Source organism: Onychostruthus taczanowskii, unplaced genomic scaffold (assembly GCF_017590055.1).
Source record: "Onychostruthus taczanowskii isolate IOZ18803 unplaced genomic scaffold, ASM1759005v1 scaffold104, whole genome shotgun sequence".
Taxonomy (NCBI): Eukaryota; Metazoa; Chordata; class Aves; order Passeriformes; family Passeridae; genus Onychostruthus; species Onychostruthus taczanowskii.
The window spans coordinates 1,118,334-1,145,402 of record NW_024496968.1 but is presented as its reverse complement, the minus strand read 5'-3'; the positions used below and the strand labels follow the sequence as shown (position 1 = coordinate 1,145,402).

General features: G+C 40.8%; 2 protein-coding genes across 10 annotated transcripts in view; one reads left to right on the top strand and one right to left on the bottom strand.

Moving 5' to 3' along the window:
* HEATR1 (HEAT repeat containing 1) overlaps positions 1–10,603 on the top strand; it is a 34,924-nt gene extending 24,321 nt beyond the window's left edge. For both annotated transcript variants that reach the window (XM_041413804.1, XM_041413813.1), the window contains 16 exons: positions 362–592; positions 1,272–1,398; positions 1,685–1,848; positions 2,474–2,520; positions 3,200–3,323; positions 4,136–4,276; positions 4,505–4,794; positions 5,542–5,692; positions 6,262–6,420; positions 7,071–7,205; positions 7,463–7,567; positions 7,661–7,829; positions 8,537–8,691; positions 9,037–9,195; positions 9,873–9,981; positions 10,368–10,603. In XM_041413804.1, coding sequence (XP_041269738.1) covers positions 362–592; positions 1,272–1,398; positions 1,685–1,848; positions 2,474–2,520; positions 3,200–3,323; positions 4,136–4,276; positions 4,505–4,794; positions 5,542–5,692; positions 6,262–6,420; positions 7,071–7,205; positions 7,463–7,567; positions 7,661–7,829; positions 8,537–8,691; positions 9,037–9,195; positions 9,873–9,981; positions 10,368–10,456 — 2,355 coding nt within the window. In that variant the 3' untranslated portion in view covers positions 10,457–10,603. The remainder of the gene's footprint in view (positions 1–361; positions 593–1,271; positions 1,399–1,684; positions 1,849–2,473; positions 2,521–3,199; positions 3,324–4,135; positions 4,277–4,504; positions 4,795–5,541; positions 5,693–6,261; positions 6,421–7,070; positions 7,206–7,462; positions 7,568–7,660; positions 7,830–8,536; positions 8,692–9,036; positions 9,196–9,872; positions 9,982–10,367) is intronic.
* Positions 2,042–26,743, bottom strand: LGALS8 (galectin 8). Of its 8 annotated transcripts, none has more exons than XM_041413825.1 (12): positions 26,667–26,734; positions 26,344–26,411; positions 24,604–24,813; positions 20,679–20,767; positions 19,872–20,082; positions 19,116–19,232; positions 17,342–17,398; positions 17,237–17,263; positions 15,794–15,882; positions 13,269–13,434; positions 12,669–12,803; positions 2,042–2,179 (listed from the first exon to the last, which is right to left on the bottom strand). In XM_041413825.1, exons 3-12 carry the CDS (start codon positions 24,715–24,717, stop codon positions 2,054–2,056), a joined length of 1,131 nt encoding a protein of 376 aa, XP_041269759.1. In that variant the 5' UTR covers positions 24,718–24,813; positions 26,344–26,411; positions 26,667–26,734; the 3' UTR covers positions 2,042–2,053. The 8 variants fall into 8 exon arrangements, with proteins under 8 accessions (XP_041269759.1, XP_041269768.1, XP_041269787.1 ...); XM_041413870.1 differs by lacking the exon at positions 2,042–2,179 and adding an exon at positions 6,288–6,413; XM_041413862.1 differs by lacking the exon at positions 2,042–2,179 and adding an exon at positions 9,229–9,445.
* Between the last annotated feature and the right edge of the window lie 326 nt (positions 26,744–27,069).

The window sequence follows — 27,069 nt, the reverse complement described above, 5'->3', positions numbered from 1 at the left end:
ATATTTTTTTTCCTAGGCCCTTGAATCTAAGACCCTAACTCAGGCAGAGTTTTCTGAAGGATGTGGCTTTGCTTTCTCTTGGAAATGTCTTGTTTGTTTCAGCTGATGCCAAGTAGAGTTTTTCTCTTTTTTTTTTTTTTTTTTTCTTCCTTTTTTAAAATTTTATTTGAAGCATCTTCCTTTAACACTTCAAAGGAACTGTATGATTTAAAACTTTAATTGGGAACACTTACATTTTCCTTGACGTTACGCATTTGGCAGTGCTGTCGTCTGCTGCTTGGTTCTTTCTCTTATTTTCTGAAGTTGAAAGAAAGGCCTTGTACCCACCTGCAGTAACCTGACCTGCTGTGTTTATGCACAGGCTGAAGACAGTGACTTGTCAGAGTCCTCGGGAAGCGTGGAGGAGGTGGTGATCAAGATCATTCGTGTGTTTGTGGATGCCCTGCCCCACGTGCCCGAGCACCGGCGCCTGCCCATCCTGTCCCAGCTGATCACTACAGTGGGAGGAGACAAATTCTTCTGGGTTCTCCTGGTGCTGCTCTTTGAGCAGTACGTGACCAAAACTGTGACAGCAACACCAAACACAGACAAGGTTAGCAGGCTGAAGGGTCAGCTTTTTCCTTGAGAGCCTGATCTCTTTTGTTTGTGGTCCTGCCTTTAGGAAGGTTCTCAATAAGCCCCTGCTTGTGCTGGAAAAGATAGCGAGCTCTGGATTTGTGCTACAGCAGAACCTGATGGTGATGTTGGCTATGACTTGTACTGTACATTCAGTAGTGTTATGTCCTGGGGCCTGAACAATAGATCGGATCATATTGTACAGCAATTCTTGATCTGAAGAGCTGATAATCTAATTTTGTAGTGCTTCAATAGTAATGAAGTTGGATTTTTTTCTCTCAGTTGTGTTTGTGAAACATGATACTGGTCTTTTTCTACAGACCAAGATGAAAACCCTCTTAAGGTTTTGTGTAAGCAGGCCCTGAGATTAGGTGAAAGCATAGTTTATTGGGAAAACAGAAAGAATTATTAAAGGAAGATTGGTGAGAAGATAGTCTCTGCTGCAGCAGTTTAATGTCTCTCTTTACCCTCTGGAGCTATGATCTCTCCGAGGGCTTGCTGCTTTTACCACTGGTGTTAATCCTGGAAGTGTCCAGCTCAGCATGGCATTTTCGCAAGCTCACTGAGGCGTTTTCAAGTATTTTTGTTAGTATTGATAAAAATATTCTTCCTTAATCCTTGAAATATTTCTCCTTTTTTTCCTGAACCATTAACAGGATGCTGTCCTGGAATCAGACACCGAATTTTGGATTTCCATCTGCTGCGAATTTAGTGTACGTTCTCAGTTACAGAGTGTGATGAAAATAATCCAGTATCTGACAGAACTGCCAGAGAATAAAGAAGGTAACCCAAACAGAGACAGCAAATGCATGTAAACCTTCCTAATATAAGAGACAAGAGGTAGTGATTTTAAACTAAAAGAGGATAGATTCAGGCTAGATATAAGGAAGAAACTTTTAACTCTGAGAGTGGTGAAGCAGTGGAACAAGTGTCTCATCCCCATCAGTGTTCAAGGCCAGGCTGGATGGGGCTTTGAACAACTGTAATTTTACTTTCCTTCTGTGATCAGAAATGAAATATTTATCTTTCTTTCTTGGATGTAAATTTGTTTTGTCAATGTCTTCAACAGATGATCCTGGGACAAAAAAGTTAACGTGTAAGACAAAGCCGAAAAATCAGGATGGGCAGCTCTTTAATGTGGAGTCTCACTCCGACAAGCAACTCCGGCATTTCAAATTCTTGTCAGTCTCCTTCATGTCACAGCTTCTGTCCTCTCAGAGTTTTGTGAAAAAGGTAATAATGGCAGTTTGCTTCTAAACTGATCACAGTAAGTGATTGTGCCATAATGTAATAGCTGAGGTGTAATTTACTTTTTAGTATGACTTTATATTCAAAGGGAGGGCACTCACCAGTGTATCGTACTGACACCTTTTTTGGCACAGTTTTGAAACCTCTCAGTAATGTTATTTATTTTCAATAAGGATTTTCCAGACAGTCTCTAGTTATGTGATTGATGCATAGGTAACCAAGTGAAATTCTGGTCCCAGTGTACTCCCACTGGCTTTATGGAGCTTGGGATTTCACTCACAGCCTGTGTAACTCCAAATTCCATGTGGGATTCATGCTGTTAATTGAAAAGACAAAATGTTACGAATTTCAGGCTCTGACTCTAGCAGGCAGTCCCAGATTTTCAGCTGAAAATCATCCACCAGCATGAAATGCATTTGCTAATGTGACTGCATTGCCCAAGGTTCCCAGATTTCTTTCTAGAATGATGGCTTAAGTACAAATGTACGGACTCATAATTATCATGTTAGTGGACATTTGATTAAAAAAAAACCCAAATTTGTGTATTCTGACATTTTAATTCAATGAAGGGAGGTAAATTTCATATTTTCATTCTTGCTTTTTAAACCAGATAGTTGAATATGGAGAACCAGAAGAGCTGCAGGAGTTGGAACAGAGGTATGCTTTAAATATGCCCTTCCCCTATTTTTAGCTTTTACTGCAACCCAGGAATATCTAAGTGTAATGCCATTAGAATATCTTTTACTCTAATCATACTTTTTACATGTCCTCTGGAACAAGTTATGTGCAAGTTACTTAGTTTTGGTTTGTTTTTTTCATTCAATAGAATGTGGAGCTTTTTATTTCTGAAAGACTGCTCTACCCAATGTTCACTCTTTCTGTATTTTTGATAGAGGTTATTTACATGCTTGGCCATAACTGCCATGCTGTTAATGTCTGAATCACTAAAGGAACTGCAGATTTTTGCCAAAATATATTGGTTTTTGGGTAGAAAAAAAAAATTTGATCATTTTTACTGTTTTTGTAGTTCACAGTTGCCTTTGTATTGGTGTAAGTACCAGTAACCAAAGACCACAGTTGTAGCCATTGTGCTGTAAAAGCTAGTGATATGAGATTGAGGGTTTCTTTTGCAGAGGCCTAGCTTTTACATTTGTTCCAAGGGAAAAAGGGTGTAAGATTTATTTTAAATGCTGCGTCCCATGGACGCTCATTTTTAAATTTTTGTTTCATTTCCTTGTGTCTTTGTTGTCTTGTGAGATTTTATGCTTTCCAGTAAAAACAATGGACTTGTTTAGTCTCCTTGTTACTTGCTAAAAGTTACTTCCTTTCTGTCTAGGCTGTTAGAAGGAGTTCTTCACTACATAAACACTGTGGCATCTTCAGTGGAAGGAAATGTGGACAAGCCAACGGCCAAATTTTGGAGGGTTCTGCTTAGCAAGTGCTATGATATGCTGGATAAAGTAAGTCTCACTAGCCCCCATGTTAGCACTGGGACATTGCTGCTTTTGCTTGTTAATATGATTATAAACTTTGTAGGGTTTCTTGTTGCATTAGTACTATATTTCATTGGATGGTCTGCAGCCTGGTACATCAGTGTTTAAAACAGCTAACAACATGAATAACTACAGCTAACAGCTTCTTAGGACAAGCAGAACAAAACACAGGAATGCTTGTTTCCTTTAGTTTAATATTCTACTGGTTGTAAGCAGTCATTTCACTATGTCTGGTGGAGAAAAATGGCTCTTGGCATTTCTCACTATTAACTCATAGAATGACTTAGCTAATGCTGTTGCGTATTTCTACATGAAATTAAATCCTTTCGCTTTTCATCTTACTATTTTTTCTGATTAGAAATATTTTTGTAGAATTTGAGTGGCTATCTTGTTGCATAAGTGAGAACATAGATCGTTTTACGGCTTGGAATTTTTTTTTTTTTCACCTGTAAAGCATATTCCAGTTTTCATTATGTACATGCAGAGGGCATTTGCAGAATTATTTTGGGTAAAGAGGGATAGCTCATGAGAGCAGACAGAAGGACTTGGTGAGGAAATCTCAGAGCTGGTGGATAATAGCTGCTTAGCAGCCAATGAACATGGACTAGCTGGACCCTGCTTTGTTGTTTTGCATGCCTCAGGTACAGCATTGCTGGCTTGTCCTCTCTTCTTTGAGCCTGAAACCCATGAGGGAAGTTGAAGAGAGTCCTATCAGGAGGCTGCCATGTCACAGTGCATGCAGAAGCATTTATGGTGTTGTTTTGTTTGTTTTCCTCTAGGTCAATGCCTTACTGCCAACAGAAACCTTCATCCCTGTAATTGGGGGACTGATGAGGAATCAGCTGCCGTCGGTGAGGCGCAAGGCCATGGACCTCCTGAACAACAAGGTCCAGCAGCGCACCAAGTGGCAGAAGAGCCAGGTGAGGCAAAGGGGTTAAACCCAGTTCCTTTAGCAAAAGTAAGGGGAGGGTTTCTCCAGAGGGAGATTGATGTGCAAGTGCTTGACCCCATGTAAAGATAGAAATTACCAGTGCCAAGCCAGGCAAGGGCTCTTGAGCAATGACACAAAGGCTGCCTGCCCACAGCTGCCTTGCAGGTCCTGAGTTTCTAACTCAATGTCTGATGTGTGTGTTCTCTCGTCCTCTCAGATCCTGCAGCTCTTAGAGCTGGTTCCTGAGCTCATTGCCATTGTCAAGTGCAGAAGAAAGGAGGAAGAGGAGGAGCAAGCCATCAACAGGCAGACTGCTTTGTTCAGCCTCAAGCTGCTCTGCAAAGGTTTTGGCACAGAAAATCCAGCGCCATTTGTGCCTGTTCTGAAAACAGCCATTGATCTCATTTCTTCAGAGAAGGAGGAAAAAAATGTGATGGGAAGTGCTTTGCTCTGTATAGCTGAGGTCACCTGTACACTGAAAGCTCAAGCAATACCTCATCTTCCAAGGTACTGTTGGGTTCTTCTTAACAGAACCAACTGCAACAGGAGTTTGTTATGCCAAAATGCATTACTGAAGGAATGCTGATGAAGGCAGTCTCCCCTTGTGTGTGTTTTGTGCAGACAAGGTTAAAAGTATTTCTAGTGCTTGAAGGTGCTTTGTGGTCATAGAGCTAAGAAACTAGTGGGGAACATTGCAAGACTTCTGTAATGCACAGTAGAGTTCCTTATGGAGTCTGCTGCTGTCACTAGAGAGGCAACCTTTATGGCTTTAGAAAAACCAGACCATAGTCTGTATTTTTTCTGTAGAACAGATTGCATTTAAAAACATGAGAACAAGTACAGTTGAAAACCCTACATTATTTTATTCTCCCTGTCCAAGAAGAATCCAAGTATGTAACTTGTTCCTTGTAAGACTGTTTTATTTCTTTACAAATACAAGTCTCTTATTGCCATTAAATCTTTAAACTAAAGACAGGGCTTTGAGTAACCTGATAGAGTGAAAGGTGTTGATCTAGATGACCTTTAAAGATTTCTTCTTACCAAACCATTCTGTGATTGTAAATCTAATATCCTTCATTAGCTTCAAAATAAAATATGGCAATGAGCCCACAATACTGAGCTTTCTCAAATATGCATGAAAAAATTCTTTTGAAAATTGTCCTTGCAGACTTAATAGATAGATTTATTTTATTGGAAATATACCTCCAAATGGTCAGTTACTTCACCTTTCTATTAACGTGTGGTTGTTCACAGGCTGATGCCAGCACTCTTGAAGACATTAAAAAGTAAGAAGGAGCTGGTCTCCAATGAGATTTACCTGCTGAGTGCCATCACTGCTCTGCTAAAGGTTGCAGAAACACTGCTACACTTCCTTAGTCCTTACCTTTTGGAGTGCTTGTTGCAGGTGAGCTCTGTGACTCCTACAGGTGTGTAATGGGGGAGGACAGGGCCTGTCCAGATCCCACAAGCTGTAGAGATTACGTTTTTTTCTCTGAAACTGAACAGACTTCTGTGTGCCAACTGTGTGAAAGCTCTCAACATACTACTCTTCTACTCACTTTCTTAAGCAGATAACTGAGGTACAGTACCTAAGAGCATCTCCTTCTCCTCCCACAGATAGGTTGTATTTTGCCTCTTTGAAAAGGGAGATGGATCACGAAAGATCATTCTGTAATATTCAGTCTCCTCAAACGTGTATCTGACAGTCTTGTTGGAGTCATTAAAACCCTCTGCTGCTGACATGGGCATTTTTCAGTGTTTGTCTTCTGAAGATAGTGAGGCTTTGTACACAGACAGCTTAATGTGAGGTGTTCCAGGTGGTGCACACAGCAAAATTCCTGTCTGACATTTGAAGCAGACAACTACTAAGTTGTCTGCTTCAAATGTCTGACAGGAATTTTGCTGTGTGCACCACCTGGAAAATAAGTTCTTAAGTTGCTAAGTAGGCCTAACTTGTGTTGGAATTCCTTACAGGTTGTCCGCTTGGAAAAGATTGTGGCCGAGTTCGGTCCCACTTCCCAGATAAGTATCCGTGTAGCAGCGCTGAAAACCATCCTAGCGACAAGGCTGGCTCCCCGGATACTCCTGCCTGCAGTTACCAAGTGTTACAGTGAAGTGCTGCATACCTGCAAGGTAAGAGCTTTTTTCATCCTTCAGTACTGTGATAAAGAAGAAGAAATAAAAAAGAAACAAGCAGGCCAAAGTTTAGTTCAGCTGTGTCCCCTCCCAGCTCTTTGGCCACCACCAGCCTGCTTGCTGTGGCTGAAGAGTGAGAAACAAAGGAAGTCTCACAAGCACTGTCCAGCAATAGCTAAAACACCGCTGTGTAAGCAGCACTGTTTTGGTGACAGATCTAAAGTACAGCACCATGTGAGCTGTTCTAAAGAGAATTAACTCCATCCCAGCCAAATCTGCCATAGTCTTTATATTATGATCTCTGGAGTGTTCTCTACTGCTGCAGTAATTCAGGAAAGGTGGTAGATCTGGAAGAGATCCAGCAATTTAAATGTCCTTTGCATGTTAGATGATGGATGCTTGGGAGATTGTCCCATTCATAAAGGACTTCATTTATGTGCTAGAAACATGGGTGAGTCAGAATTTTCTCCAGTATGGCAGAGGGTATACAAAATGCTTTTCAGGAATCCTACTAACTTAAGCCCCCAAAAGTATTTATTTTATCAACAATATTTCAATGAGTAAATGCATAAAGTACATAAATCCAATTCCCTAGTTACATTTTTCAGTTACAATGCCTTTGCATTGCTTTGCTTTTGTTTTGGCAGAATTGCCTGGGTCCCCTTATGAACATTTTGAAGGAGCACATTGCTGGTATGGAGAAGGAGCACCTGATCTCCCATCAGACTGAACTCTCAGCATTTTTCATGAAAGTCTTGGACTTCCGAACAGAACATGCTGAGGTAGCTTGATTGGGAGGATGAGCAGCAGCTGCACCTCTCTACATGCCAATTCCATCACTTGTTTAAGAAAAGATTAGTAGATTCCATTGTACAAGTGCTCTGAAATTCTGGGTGTCAGATACTCTATTCCAAATTGGTTTTATGGTGGAAAATATGGTAGTTAAGTGTTTAGTCTGAAATAGACAAAAATAAAATGTGCTTTGAAAGCTCAAATTCTTACATTTCAAACTTAGAATTATGTTTTCTGATTTTTCTAGGATGATCTAGAGGAAGTTGGTAAAATAGAGGCTTACATTATTGACTGTCTAATCAGTATGGTTATGAAACTTTCTGAGACTTCTTTCAGGCCCCTATTCTTCAAGGTAAGAAGTCTAAATGTAATTCATTTGCATCAGCATGTTTGTGTTTTCCAGTGTGCAGGCACAGGAAACAGCTAATCTGCCTTTCACTTGCAGCTCTTTGATTGGTCCAAAACAGAGGCTACCCTAAGAGACAGGCTGCTGACATTCCACCGAATAGCAGACTGCATTGCAGACAAGCTCAAGGGGCTCTTCACCCTCTTTGCTGGTCATTTAGTGAAGCCGTTTGCTGAGACACTGAACCAGGTCAACATTTCTAAAACTGGTAAGTTGTCAATTACTGGCTACAGAGAGTCTTGATTGCTGAGAGGCTAATTTTAATTGTATAAATTTTAGTCTTACTGGATTTATTTCACAGCACACATAATTAATTTCTCTCTTTTTTCTTCCCCTGGTAAATGAGAAATCTTTCTCTGATGGAACCAAAGGACATTTTTCATCCATGAGTATGGGGTTGCTATTACAATGTTGAGATCACATGAAAATTTTCTGTGTCAGCCCCAGCGAGTTCTCTGAGTATGAAATTGTGTAGAAAGAGGGTTTCTCTTTATACTTTTTTCTTTGTCATTCATTGACTTCTCTTATACACTGCCTGGTGTATCTAGACTCCTCTGCTTTCTTGGGCAAAAATAGATGTTACTATTTTCTGTGGAAAATTTTGCCCATCCCAGTTGTAGTGACCTGAAGAAATTCTCCATATCCACAGGTGTGGCCAAGCACTTCTCCTATAGCCAGTGGCTGTTCTCTTTTATTTCAGAGAGCAGTAGCAGACTTGCTGGAGCAGTAGCTCAAAGCCAGATAATGTATCACATCCACTTTATTGTTCTGAGTGATGAGTACATAATTGCTACATAGTACATCCCTTAGCTACATTGACAGACTAGCAATGTTTCTGTCCTGCAGTTTTTTGAGAAGTTTTGTGTTTTCATATCATTGATGATACTTTTTTTCTTCTCCTTGGCTTGTGTGTAGATGAAGCTTTCTTTGACTCGGACAATAACACAGAAAAGAGCTGTCTACTGTTGCAGTTCACCATGGACTGTCTGCACAAGCTTTTCCTGTTTGACACCCAGAAGTTCTTGAGTAAAGAAAGAGCAGAAACCTTGATGCAGCCTCTGGTTGATCAGGTATTGACAAAGCCATAGAAACAATTCACAGCTGATTTTTTTTTCCATAGTTAACAAAAAAAATCAGGTGTCAGTCCTCCCTCTTACCAAAAAGAGGGGGATTAGTTCATCATTTTTGGGCCACAGACAGTATTGATTTCTTTGCCTAAGGCTCTGAATTACTGACTTTTTGTATCCTTTTTTTAAATGTCTTCATTCTGTAAGGTTCATGAATGTTTATTGAACTCTTGCAGGCCAGTGCACTCCCACTGATGAGCTTTGACTTAATTCTTGAGTACCTAAAGCCAAAGCTAGAAGTGTTTTTGGCTGGGTTTATCTGAGCCTGGATCTGTTTTACTTCCACAGCTAGAAAATGTGCTTGGAGGAGATGAGAAGTTCCAGGACAGAGTGACAGCACACCTGATACCCTGCATAGCTCAGTTTTCAGTGGCAATGGCAGATGATTCTCTTTGGAAACCACTGAACTATCAGATCCTGCTGAAGACAAGGCACAGTTCTCCTAAGGTTGGGAGCCATCAGACTTTGAACTGCTTTTCTTTGTCACGCTAGAAAGTGGGAACAATGCTCCCAAAATCAGAAGTGAATTAACCAAGTCATTGCTGAAATAGTGGCCTAAATTAAAGTACTGGTGCTGTACCACAGTACTCCCAAGTTGTAGAGATGGGTGCACCTTGCTCTTCTGCTCTTGCTGTAAGCAGTTAATAGTCCATGTCTTTCATACTGTGGGGTTTGGGCTTTTTTGAACATTTGGTATCTGTTGGAAGAAGAGATAATTGTTTGTGTACGAAGACAGGGGCACTTTAGAGGGGTAATGGAAGAGAGTTAATCAGCTTTCAGACCTGGGTACAGAGTTTTGTCAAGACTCTCCTACTGACAGGTTACATCTGTACTTGGTTTTTCACCATGCTGAGCTAAGCCCTGATAGAGTGGAAGTGGCATTGTGACAGGAAGTTGAAGTCCATGATATCAAGTAACTTCCAGCAACATTACCTGCTTCTTACAACCTGGTTTTTACTTGCCATTATGTTAACCCAGATGTTAGTATTTAAGTTAGCTTAAAACTAGCTTCCTTCAGTAATGAAAGATTATAACCTTAGAATGAATGGAAGGAAGGTAGAGGTAGGGCAAAACAGGGAACTATACTGTAATATTTGTTTCCTTACGTAATTGTTTTGGTTTAGGTCCGATTTGCTGCCCTGCTTGCTTTGATAGAAGTTGCCCAAAAACTGAAGGAGAACTACCTGGTCCTACTACCAGAATCTATTCCATTCTTAGCTGAGCTTATGGAAGGTAATGCTCTAAACTGGCATTAGTGAAGGGTGACTCATTTCAAAGATTCAGAAAGGCTCTTTGTAATAACTGCTATAAATCTTATGAATTTGTATATGGTAGCTTATACTGTGCAAAATGCAAACTAAAATGGATTATGTCAAACTCATGAAGTTCAATTAAATTATGGTGGCTTCTTCAGAGTTGTAGCCTTTGCACATCTCCCCATGTGCAAGTTTTAGATCACTGTTAATGGAAAGAGTTTGCGTAGTCCAGTGACAAAATATTTCTGAATAATAATTTCACATATGGTGTTTGAGGATGGTTCTAACCTTGGTGGTGAAGCCTTCCTCAGGTAGCCTTGTAATAACTGCTCTACTCAATTCCTGCTCAATTTCTTTTTCTAGATGAATGTGAAGAAGTTGAACAGCAATGTCAGAAGACAATTCAACAACTGGAAGTCATTTTGGGAGAACCACTCCAAAGCTACTTCTAAGTTTATGCCCTTCATTTTCAAATGTTGTCTGAATTGTGTTAGGTTTACACATTCAGGTGTTACAGGCAAACTGTCATAACAGTTTTTATCAGAGACAAGATTTTAACTTTTTAATAAAATATTTTAAGAATCCGGCTTTATCCTTTCTGGATGGACTGGGGACTTTTCTTATGATTTTTCCTTAACTGCTCCTTTCTTAACAATGGGAAACTGTTACAGGCTATAACAAATCCTGAATGATAACATGTGAGACTCACTGACTTCTACTGTGCTCAGGCCATGCAGTTACTGTCCCAGTGGAGGGGCTGTCATGCTCCAAGCATGGTCCTCACTGGACCAATGCACTGCAATCCTGAAAATCTGGTTTTTTTCTGTCATCTGTAGGGAAGTAAAAAGTATACCCACTGAAGACACTGAAAAAGAAGTTCCAAGAAACTATAATTCATGCAGAAACTAAATCTGTTTTATAGTCTTTAAAGACTGCTACTGATTAGCTGAAGTTCAAGAGTAAATTGCTTGCTATGATAATGGATTTACCCAAAAAATTACTACTTGTTTTGCACCATGAGGTGCTGGTTCATTAAACTAGTACTAAGAAAGGCATTCAGACTCTGTAAAATAGGGTTTTAAAATGCGACAGGGTAGAACTGACATTATACAGATGATGTTACATCCCATTGGGAGCTGGGAACAAGCCTCTGTCCAGGGTGCAGCATGATGTGTAGATCCCATGTGTGGAACATCTGCTGAACTCTTAGCTAAAGGCAAGAACACATAAGTGGTGTTACTGCCATGAGGAGCTGCCTACCAGGGCCCCTGGTCCATTGAATTTATCCTGCAGCCAAGGGATCTGTACAGCACAGCACCACACTCTCCTGAAGGCCACCCCAGCACGGTCACAGCCCAGCCCCAGCACCTGCTGAGGTTAACTGCTCTGTGCATTAATAATTCCTTGATGTGGAAATGGTTCTCCAGTCACTTTGGGTCACTTTGCCAACTTAGAGATACTGGTAAGACAATAACAAAACAAGATAATAGACTCAAAAGGGATCATAGCTACTTAGCTACACTTAGAGAAAAGCAGAGATCACTTATGCTTTTATTGATGCTTTTTATACATTTAAATTTGCTCATTTAAAGTCTTTTAGTGTACACCTTTTTCTTGAAATTGCTTCGGTATTAGCAGTCTTAAGACATACAGGGACATCCTTCAGGCATATATTGACAACCAATAGTAACTTATTTTTAAAAAGGATATAAAAAGACTGACATTTATATGGAAAACTGAATAGGAACCATTTATATCACATAGATAGTATTTTAATACCAGACTGAAAAAGGATTCGTTTTCTAGTCCACTGCTGAGTAGTCGAGTGCCATCTCAGCTGAAACTCTACCTGGACTGCCTGGATTCAGACATATTCTAAAAATGAAACCCACAAACATCTACTTCAGACCCCAAGGATTCTTAACCCAGTTAGGAGTCACTTCACATCAAACAAGCTTTGCAAAGTTCATGTAATTGAAACCAGCTAAATCCCTTTCCTGTGTTTCACTTTGGAAAACTAAAAGCTAGAAATCTTGGGCCCTTGTAAGCAGGAGGTGACATAACCATAGATGTCAGAGAAGATGCTATTGCAGCAGCAGGCTAAGAGGTAAGATCAAACTTCTTGCCTTTTGCCAGAAGTAAGGGGTCACCTGTTTGCTTAATCCAGCCTCACTGTAAAGGTTATTGGTCTAACATAAATTAAGACATATAAAATTATAATCCACAGTTCTATATTAAATAAATTATAAACATCCCTTTTGACGTGGATAACTATCTTTGGATTCTATTTCAGTCTCCTTTCTGCTTTACAATATTGAATGTATGGTGTCAAGGAATGCTAAATGGTAGTTCAACTTAACATACAGAGTGCAACTGTTGGACACAGTATGATGCAGCATTTTCATATTGCTAGGTTCAGTAATGCAGGAGATTTATCTGAGCAAACACTAACAGCTTGCCAGGAAAATGAAGACTAGAGAAGGATTTAAATTTGCAGTTAGCATTTCTGCTACTTGCCTAACTCAGAGGCAAATGCAAAGCCTAGATAGATTAAAGGCAGGCTCAGCATGAGTCAGCACCTGTTTGCACTTGACAAGGAGGCACTGTCATTAGAAGAGGTTAAATTATTTTAGTACTGATTGAAAAGAACTACCAGCTCCTCACATCCAACAAGTGAACATCTCCCATGACTTCCACTATGTTGATCTTTTCAAGTTGTTTAAAACGATGCTTGTACTCCAGAGTGTGAACACCATTAACAGCAACTTTGAACTGGTAGGCATCACAGAAAATAATCAGCTGGAAAGCAAGAAATGAAACAGTTAAGATTTAAGCTCAGGTAAAATGTGAAAAACAATCTGATGACCTAGCAAAGACTTGGGCTAGACATGTTTCTGTTACAGAGAATGTTTTATGCAAAAGCAACATTTAAAAACAAAAATAGGGCATCAATAAAATTCACAGAATCATAGAATAACTTAAATTGCAAGGGACCCGGTAAGGATCATCAAGTCCAACTCAATCTAATTTAAATGTGCTCTTAGCACAGGTTGAATTTTTGCAACTACTTAAAAAGAAAACTGTTACTAAATAAAGACAAATCTCTGCTCTCTATGGTCTCATTTAATCCTAAGTATTTTCAAGACACGAAACGCAGGAATAGCAGTTTTACTTAAATCTGTATCAGTAATAGGACATTTCAGCACCAATGTTAATCTGCTTGGCAGATTTTTTTCAGTTTGATGCTGTTTCAATTAATCTTACCTCAAAGTACATCCCTGGACTGAAAGGGAAGTTAGCAACTTCCTTTTCTTCTTCTCCCCAGCTGTCATGAAGGTAGGAATTTCTTACAAAAACTTTATTTTTCATTCGGGGATTCAGATGTAAAGCAATGTCCTTTGAGTCACTTGGTCTCAGATCAACTGCAAAGCTGTAAGATATTTTTTTTAAGTTTACTACACCAAGGGTTTGCAGACATGACAACAGCAGCCAATGCCATTTACCAAGTCCTTAGCCAATACTCAGGCTGTTTGGGAGCCAGGGCTGTGATTCACCTGAAGAAGCAAGCAGGCAGCCAGCCAGCATGCACTTGTCTCCTTTGCACAGAAACCTTTGCTGGAGGCAGCAAATGTAGGACATGACCCTGCTAGATCCACTTCATCACTCACAGCTTTCTGTACGTGTCTCAGCAAGAAGCTATTGAGCCAAGAGCAGCTCCTCTACTGCACTAGGAAGCAGCATTCTCACAGGAACACATGGAGCTGCCTGCTTCCCCACCTCTCACTCAGGCAATGGAGTGTGGGAACCTTTGTTTTACCTAAAGACATCATATCCTTTCTGCCAACAAACTGGTTGGACTCTAAGGAAAAGTTTAGGAATTCTCTCCACACATTTAAGACTGCTGGGATACCATGCATACAAAAACATTATTTTGTAGGCAGCAAAGCTCTGCCCAGGCTGAGTGAATACTCTGCCATCTCAGACATGCCCACCTAACAGGGTTCTAAAGGGGAGCTCTAGAAAAGGGTGATCAGAGGGAACAGTCATTCAAATACAAATGAATGTTTCAACCTGTGACAAAGACCTTACTACATTTGAAGAAAAAAAAATATTTCCTCCCTACCCAAATTAGCTCCAGCTGTCAGACTGTTGCCCTCTTTTGAGAATTATTCAGTCCAGATAGGAAATATGGCAGCACTTCCAAACTGTGAAGTTCTCTTTTTCACCAAGAAAAAGAAACATCTAAAGCTGTGTGAACTAAGCAAAAGATATGAAATAACTTATAAACTCTGTATAAATATATAGGCTTAAAAGCACAAACATAAAAAGCAGACAACCTGCATGCTTTAACAGCCAAAAGCCTCTTCAAAGCCTCTTCATGCTTACACGCATCTGAGCACACTAAGCAACTGAAAAGTGCTAATAAATTTTTCAAGCTAAAAGAAAGAAAAGAAATGCTATTCTCTAAGTATTAATTATCCTATTCAATCTGAAGTCCATCCAAACTTTGTGGATAAGGATTCCAGACCTTGGATTCCAGTATGAACTCTGAATGCTGTTCAACTGAGGCGGAGAAACATGCCCCGAGGAAGTGGGAGTGCAATACATACACACAATGTGAAAACATGCTTCTCATCATTTTCATTTCTCATTAATTGCTTCATTTTTAGGCATGTTTTTGCAGAACCAAAACTACCCTTCAAGTAAAAGGCATGCTGAAGCACAGACACTTGCTCAGCTCCATTTTGACTGTGTTATGCTCACCTGCTCCCTGAGCTTTATTTAATGTTTGCAAAATGTGTTCTTTGCAATCCTTCATTCCTAGTTTGCTACCAAAATCATTGCTTATACTCCCCTATCAGCTTTCATGGAATCACAGAATGCCCTGGGTTGGGAGGGACCTTAAAGCTCATCTCGTTCCAACCCCCTACCACGAACAGGGACACTTTTCACCAGACCTGGTTACTCAGGGCCCCATTCAACCTGGCCTTGAACACTGCCAGACATGGAGCATCCACAATTTCTCTGGGAACCCTGTTCCAACGTCTCACTACCCTCACAGTAATGAATTTCTTCCTCATATCTAACCTAAACCTACTCTCTTTCAGTTGGAAGTCATTCCCCTTTTTCTGTCACTACATGCTCTTCTAAATAGTCTCTCTCCATGTTTCTTATAAGCACCCCTCATGTACCGGAAAGCCACAATTAGGTCTTCTTGAAGCACTTTTTTTTCCCAGGCTGAACAATCCCAATTCTCTCAGCCTTTCCTTTTTGGAGAGGGGCTCCATCCTTTTTAATCACTCAGTTAATCACCTTCATCGCTCAGTTATTGTCAGTTAGGCACCTTCATGCTTATCCCAAGGAGGTTTGTCAGAGAAATATTGTAACACACAGCATTTGGGCACACCAGCAACTCGCCTCACTTATGTTTCACCTATTTCTACCAGATCCTTACTCTTGGATCTCTTTAGAACAAAAGCTGTCTCTGTACATCTGCTCACACTTCCTGCACAATGGAAAGCCCTGAACAAACACACAAATTTGTGAATGACAAAGGTTTAGTAGGTAAGACACTCAGGTTTTACCTTCACTTCTCACAACGGAACTGCTCTTTTAAGTCCTCTCTAAAGCGGTCATCCTGCTGGTTCCTGAGGAAACTGCACTGTAGTCTCAGGTGATTCCAGATGCTAAATTGCAAGTAAGGATATACAAAGGCAATAGAAAGGCCTACTCATTCTCAAGAGCACCTCAGTTAAATAACAGAAAAAAACCCCATCAGTTATACATACCTCTTTGGGTTTTTATTCACTTCTCCTTTAATGGCAATTGTGCATCCTGGACGAAGTGCAGTATCGAGTTTCCCAATGTAAGGAACACCCTGGAAGTACATCCCCAGTAAAAATCTTGACTGTGACTTACTTTTTTTGCTTTTTTTTATACAAGCTGAGCTTTACTATGGCATGATGAAATTTTGGCCTACAATTGCAAATCTGCACTTACAGCTAAAGTTATTCCTACAGCATATTGTGGGATCCTAATAGTACAGTATAAAACTTACAGAGATAAATACGTCAATGTATTGGGTTTTAATTTAGACTACTACCTTGGGTTCAAAACAAACATTATTTACAACTACTTCTGCCACCATTAATTGTGGAAGGAGGGGAAGAAGAGGCAAAAAAAAAAAAGAAAAAAGTAAACATGAAACTCCCTGTAATAGTTTAAATTCCTATCACATAATTATTCATACTTATACCTGACTTCTCATCTCTGGAAGTATCAGTTTTGCTTTAAAGAGTAAGACTCATGCTAAGGTGTGTTCCTGTCCCATGGTCACGTAAGTACTAGAAGTAGAGTCACTAAGTGTTCTGTCCTCCTGGCAGCAGTTCATAATGATAGACAGTGCAAGTATTTTATACGTCTTTACTGTTTTGTTGTGTTAGCAGTTATTTTTTACCAGGGAAAAGCACTTCACTTTTACGTTTTTGCTGAAGTCCACAACTTGCAAATTACAATATTGTGTGTTACTTGGTTTTGAAAAAAAGACTGGAGAAGGCAGGCTGTCAAGTGACAAAGCATCTAAAATTACGGCACTCACAGCAACTTCACTTTCTCCACAAATTCTATCTGTATATATTCCTGGCTTCAGCCCCTTTTCAGTTTGAGTGTGGTCCTTGCTCCAGTGTGGATACAGTCCACCTGCACAAGTTTTTACAAAAAGATGAGCACTCACTCCATCTATACTCCATGTTAGCTGGGTACAAGTTCCACCCCTGAGGTGCAACGCTTGCATCCAGCTGCCTGAAGTGCACACAGAGATCTGTCAGCAAGAGGAAGATGTGGCAGACAGGTTCCACACATGTTAACATAATATGACTGCAGAATACTTCTGCTTTGCAGATATTCCCTAAGGCAGAGAAAACAAAGTATGCCTATTTGGAAAAAAAAAAAAGTGACTTGGTCCTTTAAAACTTCAGATACTTCACTTTTAATTTGTTTATGGTTGTGGATGCTATGTTTATCTTTTGTGTTTTCTAAATTATTTAACAATAGTCTCATTTGTACTAGCAGCAGAGAAGAGGATTACCCTCTACAAAACCTGGATGATCTTTCTCCAGTTGACTGTCAATTCCTTTATTCTTGTCTTTTGTGCACGTCTTTTCATAAATAACTGAAGTATTTTTGATTGTTTTTTATTCTACATTTGCCACGAATCTACAGGAAACACTTACCAATTGTGAACCATTTGGCATTTCCCCCTACAAGAGAAGAAAAGAACATTACCTAGCTTATCAGGTAACAGGGAGATTCATTCAACCTTTTACAAACATACGTACATTTTCTGTGCTTATCTTTGTTACTCCTAGAGACGATGGCTGAGAGCCTTGTAAAGACTGCAGAAAGAGAGATATTTAGGTGTCATTGCTAACGTCATATAACTTTAGCATAAAGTTGGTTTAGAGCAATGTAAGGATCATCATGCTTTGAATGGTGAACTGTTAAAATGGAAATCTAGGGCTATGTTAATGAAAAAAATAGCCAAACCCCTACAAACTACAGAAAAGTTCTGAAGATCAACTGCTGAAGCCAAATCAAGATTTCTGAAGATCACCTCATTACAATTTGAATCTTTATTTAACAGTCAGAGCACTGTCAAACCCTCAGGATCTCAGGGTACCCATAGAGTTTTCCTCACTGGGGCAGAAATACCAGTGTGGCAAGTCCATACAGCAGGGTTCTTGGGAGTCTAAGCAGCCCCTCTACATAATTGTCCCTTCTCATGGGAAGGACAGATGAGCGACATGGCCATGGCAGAGACAGTTCCAGCTTAGCCCTAGCAGATTATGTCTTCAGGTTGTTTATTTCAATACAAACCTACAACTTCCTCCTTAGAAAAGTGTATTAGAAGCAAAGACTAAAAGGAAAGAATCACCTTTCTCCATTCCCTTCTTCCACAAAGCATACAGCATCAGCAGGCACAGATTAAACTAAGTGTATGTTTTGTGCTTGGGGCAGAAACCAAGCTACAGCACCTGCTTGCCCTCAAGCTCTTCTTGGAGTCAGTCCTCCAAGATTAGGATGCAGACAGCTTTTGCAGGAATATTATTCTGATAACATGCCCAAGGCCAAGTGATGGGACCCATGAAGATCTGTTTACTGGCTTTGCAAATGATCTTTAAACACAGCAGACCTATGTTTAAAGCTTAGACTTCATTATGCTCAGCTTCACCTCCTACCAAAACAATTATTAGTCTGCTGACCTGAGTTAGACCTGGTATTTGGCAGCAAGAGTCAAAAGCATCACCCACAATGTAGTGAAGACTGTGCCAAAGAGACCCAGAGTATCACAGCAGTAAGTAGGCTACCTTAGTGAGTGGCAGAAAAGAGAAAAGACATTCACCTTCTCTATCTCCCTGGAATTTATCACCTTCAGTTTCTGTTGTAAAAATCTAACTCTTTCAGAACTAAAGGATCTCTCCTTCTCCACAAGGAAAAACTCCCTGCTAGTTTACTATCAGCAGCAGAGCCGGCAGCTGAGAGGAGGCACAGCACAGTCTTCACATCGAATTCACTGCAGTTTGATCCACTACAAAGTCTGAGAAAGAATACCTCTTCTCATCCTCATAAATGTACACTTCTGACTTCAGTCAACAAATCAGTCAGTTAAGCAGGAAAAACAGGGCTATGTGCACAAGGAGTTCCAGCTGTGGCTGACCTTGACATATCAAAGCCAAGCAACCAAGTTACAGCCATGGCTACACTTGTCCCTTAGAAGCACAAAATACTCAAGAGTTCATTCTGAAGCCCTTGCAATATTTGAGAAGTCTAATTCACTCATAGACTAAGTATCCAATAAATTCTTATACCATCTGTCCTGTTAACTTGGTAAGCTGTAAATCTTTGTCACATTATTGCCCTTTACTGCAAGACTAAAACAGGAAGACACAAATCCTCATGACAGTCACATGCTGAAATATAGGGAAACCAAAATCTCCTCACTAATGCTGGACTGTGCAGCTGCTTCCCCTTCCTTTTCACCCTAAATCCCACTATGCAGTTTAGTAGGACAGAGGAAATGAATCAAACAAGTCAGCTATCTATACAACTTACTTTAGAAACAAACTCGATGGTTTTGATCTGCACTTTGCCATATATTCCAAGAGTATCTATTTTTTCAAGGCTGATTCTGTGGTTGTAGAGCAGCAAGTGCTTTTTGTTTACAGTCACCTAAAGAGACAGGAAACCAAACAGAAAACCTGTATCAAACATACATTACACCAGCCATGTATCAAACTGTATGCACACATCTCTGGTTTACACTGGTTTGGTACAGAAACAATTTGGTACAAAACACTCCTAGGAGTGTCCCAGAAATATCAGATTGACTAAGCTCAGCTCATCCAGGATTCAGTCTCTCTTTGCACTTCACACAATTGTTTCTAACACCTGATCATTTACCAATGTGGTATTATCAATGTAAGAGAATCTATTATTGCAGTCTAACAGAGCAAGACAAATACACCTCACATGCTCCCTCCAAGAGGACTGTCCTATACTAGCCACAGAACAGGTTTATCCCAAGATTAGCCCTTTGCACATACAGAGGGAAGGGTGGAGTAGCCATTAGCTATGGCAAGAAGTTCCTCGCCTACTCATCCAATGTGGAGGGAAGAAATACAAAATTAAAGGTCTGATTTACTTAGCACCTCTTTAAAGAAAAGCTCTAAACTTTTCTGTAACAGAGGTTAAACTAAACTTTTAGGTAAGAGAGACACCTAGACCTCCAATATTTATTTCAAGTATACAAAATACCTCTACTTTATTGGCCTGAAAATGGCTGCAGATGAAGAAACAATCCAGACTCACCTGGAATTTATCCTTTAAAATCATGATGACAATCTCAAATGACTTTCCTTTTCCAAAGGGCATCTCATAAGTGATCTCCTCCCAGCCCCACTTCTCCCTCTCCAGTGTGTTGCAAACAATACAGCCGGACCTTTTGAAGCGGGGGTTGAAATGGAATGCCACATCAGCTCGAGGCTTTATGCTGCTGCCACACTGTAAATCCACCTGGAACCTAATCACAAAAATAACACAAACCACATTCAGCTCAGTCTCTCAAGAACTCACCTAAAGGCTTGGTACATTTCTGTTTTACTGTGGAGCCTCAGAACAGGCAGACACAATGAATGTCATTGGATAACAAAAAATCCCCACAGAAACATTTGTCCTCCTCTCTTCTTACATTGATGTGAAAGGTTCTGCCACAATCTACTTGCAGTGAATACAAATATTTAAATTTATTTAATGGTCACCATTCGTATCATGAAACTCCTGACTTACTGTGTTCACCACCTTCCCTTCCATCACATTCAGCAGAATATATATCAAATGAACCTTGGATAAGGTCAGGGAACAGAACCCTCTTACTGGGCATAAGCACTAGTCTATACCTCCTTATCCCAGTTTAACTTGATTCCTACACACAACACATTCAGTTATCAATTTTGTTAGTGTCTGATTACCCTTTAAGCCTGCATTCAATCTGATGTTATCACAAGGATTTAGAACAAGCCTTTGTGTGCCATCCTAAGAACGACCCCGGGAAACATTTCACCCTTGGCATTCTTGTTCACATGGTGACAGTGCAAAACATGACAACATAGCCTCTACCTGTCTGCATCATCAGGAACAGTCCCATGTATCACAATCAGCTCTCCAGGAACAAGGCCACCATGTATTGTTCCAACATATGGAACGATCTAGAAGAGGGAAGAATAAAAAAGAAGAAAAAAATATTCCAATACCATTTGGTGATGGAGGCAAGAAACCCCAAAACAGTTTAAAAATTAATATTCTAATTCTTAATTACATGATGCTCTACAACATTAGAAGAAACAGAACTAGCCTTTAATATAAAAGAATCCACAACAGGAAGGGAAAACCTGGCATATTTTCCCCTATGAAAACCAAGACTTTCAGATAAAACTAAAATTTCCATCCTCCATTCTTAACTCTCAAATGAAGTCTTAATATTTTATTGCCTCACTGTTCACAGAACATCAAGAGGATTCACTTCAAATTAGGTCATTCCCAAGGGCTGACCATTGTCAGCCCCTTGCTGGTACCAGAAGGCAACTTCCACAGCTCCACCGACCCCAGACTACAGGAGCTACCTTTTTCCTTGTTCTTGCTCCATTAGGGAAAACAATTATAGGAAGAGAATACGCCACAGAAGTGTCTTCTTAGTAAAACCTACACAAACACAACAAAATACTTCATTCTAATGAGCTAAGAACTGCAAAGTGCACTAAAACAGCCCTGTTCAGGAGTCTTGGATTTTATGGCGCCTACAGTATGCAGTCTGGCTCAAAGCTTCACTATCTTTTCTTCCTTATCAATAGCTGGAGAAGGTAACACATGGATGTTACACTGAACAGAAATGGCAGCACTTTGAGAGTAATTAAGCCATAGGGAGGGATATGTCAGTTAGGACAAAAGCCCCAAACACCCAGGCACAGCTCACTGGCAAAGACTCAGACGTGCTCAAAGAAGCCCTACCCTGATCATCCAGCAGGGAGATCCTTCCCTTCAGGAACAGATGGGAAGCACCTTAATATTAAACTGTTGAAGTTCCCAGGTGCCTGGCCCAAGAGCAAAGCAGTAAGTCTACATCTCATCACATGTGTGACGTGCTTCAAATTGAAAAAGGAAGTAAATGGTAGAAAATGTTGCATTTGCTCTGGTTAACCAAAAGGAAATTTTGCCAAGGTTGGCTTTGGCAGTTTATAAGATTTTAGGATACTCCTGAAATGTAACATCAATTGCAAACAAGAGTTCCAGTAATTTAACAACAAAAATAACAAAAACATTGGAATTAATACTCTTGAATGGAATATTGGACCATAAAACAACAAGCTGAGATTTTTGTTTTTAAAATATACAGATCATTGCATGAAACAGGCAGATATGATAAGGGAATGTGTTTGCTGACACATATTTTTGTTAATCTGTGAGGAAAAAGGAACAACAGAAATTGTCTAAATCCAGAGTGTCGATCATTTCTGCCAGTAGATACACGTTCTTTTCTGCCCGTTCTCCACTTTCCTTCTCAGCTACCCGCCCACTGCATAAAACCTAATTCAGAGTCATCTTCTGCATCAGGAAAAAAAAATAGGACTTGCTTCTCAAGAAAATTGGCAGGTTGTTTTAAGTCCCATCATGTTTATTGGCTTTAGCAGGTGCAGTAGAGGAGAACTAAAAGGTGAAATTAAGTGTTAAAAGTGAAAGAAAAGTGAAATCTCTTTGTTAACTAGTAGTGGCTTGGTTCATTAAAATACAAGCAACACACCAGAAAATAATTTTTATTCAAACAATAATAATCAAAAATTAGAAGTGTATCTTGATTGTTCTCATTTTTACACTCTGCTCCTGAGGGGCAGTAGCTCTACTGCAATAAAGCAGTAAGTTACTGGTTCAGTCTCCAAAGACAAACCAAAGAAGCACACACAGGTCAGGGATACTGGGACTTGACCACTTTAGTGAAGCAAAGTTCTATACTCCTGAAAAGGAACTGTGGCAAAAGCACTTCTTTGTGTTCAAAAGGATGCATTTACTTAAAAGCAAAGGTGGCCCATAACCCTTCAGAAGCTCAGATGTGGAACCGACAAGGCCACAATAGAACATTTCCTGGGTGCAATACTACACACTTAATGGGACTTTGTCATCACAGAATGTGCCTGTAATTTCCTCATGCCTCAAGATGCTCTTCTACTACTTTTTCCTCATTTATTAACAATAGTGCTTGTCACAAGACATGATCTACCATCATCCTGCCTTTTTTCCAGACCTCCAAAACTTAGTTCTAAAGCCAACTGGTCAATGTCAACTGAGTTTGAGAAGTCTCGAAGATTATGTTCTTCCGAAAAGAAAATTACAGTTTTCATAAAACAAGAGGAGAATTATGGTCTTACAGAGGACTGTGATAAAAGCTTTTATCCAGCATGCTGGATATCAGGCAGCTGCCCCACCAGATGGGACATGACATCATTTCTTGCCAGATGGGTGGAGTAAAGGGCATAAAGGAGCAAAGCAGATTTTCTGCATGCTTGAGAACAGTACAGTAATGAAGAAATACATCTCAGACTGAAACCTGTAATAAAGTTATGAAGTTTTGCTGCTAATGGAACAATGTACTGAAACAATGACATTTCTGTAGCCTGCCCTGTACAGAAGGGCTGAGGTTGGAAGGCACCTCTGGTCTCTAACAAAATGTCTTGCTCAAAGCAAGGTCAGACAGAGCAGGTTGCTCACTGCCTTGTCTGGCGGCTGCCCCAAAGTCATCGGCACAATCTTTCCCAACTCTGCCTCCATATTCCAATCTCAAATACTCATTCTTTTTCCTACAACAGACTCTTGACCCCTAAGCTCTAGTTGAATTCTCCTGCTAGGTCTTTTCACCCATCTTACTGGCCAGTTCCCTTGCAGCCACCCAATTTTGCTGGACTCTTAGTCTCTCTCTGACACTACTCATTTGTTCTAAACATCTCCTAATCCTTCCCTTCACACCTCCTCCCCCACCAAGATCTCCATCTACCAACTTTCATCCTCGCTTTCCTTTTGCACTTCAGTCCTTCCACCTTCTAGTTAATCATACAGCTTTCCTTCCTCTTTCAGCTGGGGTCTTGTGAAGGAGGTTGAAACTGTTCCCCCCTCATCCCTAACTCTATTCACTTTGCAGCAGTGACCACACACTGGGAATAAACAATCAGATCCACTGAAGGCCCAGGAATGGGACAGTGCAAAGCTGCAATAGAAAAGGAACTGTGCAGGTCTGTGCTACTGCACATTCCACATAAATATTTTACAGATTTTTGTATTTTTAAAGGAGTCTAGCACAGAATGGTAAAAATACTACTTCCTGCAGGTTCAGATGAATGACCTTTTTTAAGACAAAACACAAAACATAGCTTCAGGCCACCCCTTCAGGGTAAGCCAAAGTCAGGCTGCTGTCACAGACCATGAGAATGCTAGAACTTTTCAGAGAAAGTTTTCAGACTCTGAGCTAGGCAAACAAAATTCTGTCAAATCCAGTCTTTGCAATTGCTGAATCATGTCAGCTCAAGTCTTCCATAGAAAATAAATTTATTATGAATTAAGATATGAACTATGAAAAAAGATTCCAAGTTTAGTTGTTCAGACTGAAGTTACAGGCACCACAAAATAAACATTTCATGAGAGCTGCCAAGCACCACCCGTGTTTACACAGAATTAGGAGTGAAAACACATCTTATCATACTTTCACTTTCCAGCATATTCTGCAAAAATGCCAGACATCTACATAAGCTGTACATGAAACAGGATTATCCTCCAAGGCTGACAGAATATCTGTCCTCCTCTGAAAGTCCTGTTCATTTGGTTACAGCACAATTTCTAAACACCATCAGCTCTTGGTGTCACCTGTGACACTCTCCCTCGAACACCCAAGTGATGCAGAGCTCTCGGTAGCATCCCTTTCTATTCAAAACAGTACTGCTGATATCAAACAGCAAAGCCCCGTTTCCCAAGGGAGACATTGCTGAAATGACAGAGGAGTTACCGGGTTACTGATTGTCTTCTGTGATGTATCCAAGGACAGTTCACGTATTTCTTTCTGTGGTGTATCCAAGGTCAGTTTACGCATTTCCTCCTGTGGTGCACCTAAGGATGCCATCTTCCCTCCTCCAGCTGAAGTTTGTCAGTTCTGTATGGCCACTGCTGGAGTGTATGTAAAGAACTCACTGATCAGGCAACACCAAAGGAGTGATCCCTTCAGAAAAAAAACCCAAAAACTTTAATTAAAGAGAAACAAGATGACACAACATGAAGTGAAACCCTCCAAGGTACAACTACAAATAGCAGAAGAAATGATGCAAACATCTTTCCAGTAAATCTGCTGGAGTTTTGAAATATGAAATTAAAAGGCTTGCTTAAAGCACTGAGATGCCCCACTGTTAAACAATGTCAGCAGCAGTGTGCTATCCCCAGATTTCCCATGGCAGACAAGCCTTAGAAGGTGACCCTTGCCTTTTCCACCTTTATCTTACATAGTTAAGAAATACTAGGCAAAGACAAAGAAGAGAAACAGACAGTCTTTTATATTTCTTCTGCCAACACATACAATCCTAGAACTTCACAAGTAATAACAGGAGTTTGTAAAACTATAATTAAATGCACAACATTAATAAGAAATCAAGTCTGTGAGCATACTCAGCTACACTGCAACTTCTTTAGCAAATCCTTTAACAAAGTGTCCAAAATTCAGGGCCCAATTGAAACTACTAAGTATTATTTCTGGCATATTCTGGAGAAACAAGGTAGCATGTAAGCTGTGTGGTGACGACAAGGAGACAGAGAAAAAGTCAAAGGTGAGGGCTCTAGCCACATTATTGTGCGACAACAGCAAGCAATGTTATGAAGAAGAAAAAAAAATACCAACCAACAAAAAAACCCACAAAAATAAAACCACAGAAAAAAACTCCAAAACAGCACAAAACCAAAACTCCAAGGTCTGTGGCGTGTTCCACAGGGGTTAATCTTCTGCAATGATTAAACAACAGAGTGGTCCATTTTGCAACACCTGACTTGTCTTGTTGGAGATTCGGACCAGATGGATATTAACTCACCCACTTAAGACCAGTATCTAGAATACAATTCAGAGAACATAAGGTACCAATACTGCACAACTATTTTGCCCTTTGACCTTCTCAAGGGATACTACCATAAGTTCACTTTCGCCTGTGCAGGCAAATTTTATCAATTTCATTCTTAAAAGGAGAAAATAAAGACCAAATCAAACAACAATGTCACCTTTATGGTTGTACAGTCCAACAGCAGACCTCACGAAAATGAAAACTACAACCCAGCAGCCTGCTATCCGAACTTCCTGTGCGTGCAGCAGCAATCTAGATCCTGCCAGGAGAGGATCTTGGCAGAGCAGGTGGCACTATGACAAAGTAATGAGTTAGGGGTTTTCCTGTTTGCCTATTACCATTTTATTGACAAGGTCGCAATAATGAAGGAAAGCTGCAATTCAGGTTCTGTTTGTCAAAAGCAGGACATGCAACTGCAAAGCTCTCCGGTATCCTCCTGCCAGAGGAGCCACTACCAGGGTACGTGTTACACCAAACCTGCAACACGGCAAGTTAAGGTTCCCCGGCTGCCCTGTTATCTCGCACATTCAAAGGGGCTGGAAATATCTTCCACAGACAAACAGGAAACCATAGAGACCAAAAATAATAATAAGCAGCTATTATGCTTCCCACTGTGACACAGAGAAAACGTGTCCTTCATGAGTTACCTTCACGAGGGTAACTCCGGCCGGTCTTTACAACTAAAGCGAGATTTTGCACCAGCGCGAACAAGGTTCTGTAAAGAGAATTACCAAGACGCTTTCTGGATATCTGCAAGCAATTAAAGTACAAAACACTAGCGGTGTCCCCTCGTCCCCTGCTATAACCCCAAGACTCCCGAACACCAGAAGAACACAGGACCAAGCAACCTCGGCCACTTCAGCTTTACAGCGGACCGAGGCAGTCGCGGCTCCCCATAGCCCCGCCGGGAGCAGCCCCGCACAGGGGCGGGCAGGGGGGATGTCCCTGCGCTCTCCACTCCGTCTCTTACCTGCAGGACGCACCGCGGCGATCAGCAGCGCCCGCACCCCCGCGGGACGCGCCCGCCCGGCGCCGCCGCCATCGCCGCCGCTCCCGGCAGGCGCGTCCTGCTGCGGCCGGCGGGGCTGGGCTGAGGTGGCTCTTGTGGGAGCCCGGTGGCCGGGCCGAAAGTACCTTGTGAAGTAAAGTGCGCTCCCTTCCCTGCGAACCGTTCGCTTTCTATGTGTGTTGTGCTTCCTCTGAACGCCCCGTGTTACAGCGCAGCCCCATCTCTTCACGAGACACATCTCACACCGAGTCACAAAATTGTTAGGTCCTTTCCAGCCGTCTGGTGACCAAGTCCAACCCCCCGGTGAAGGCAGGGTGGCCTCGAGCAGGTGACAAGAATGCGTCTAGATGGGTTTTGAAGGTCA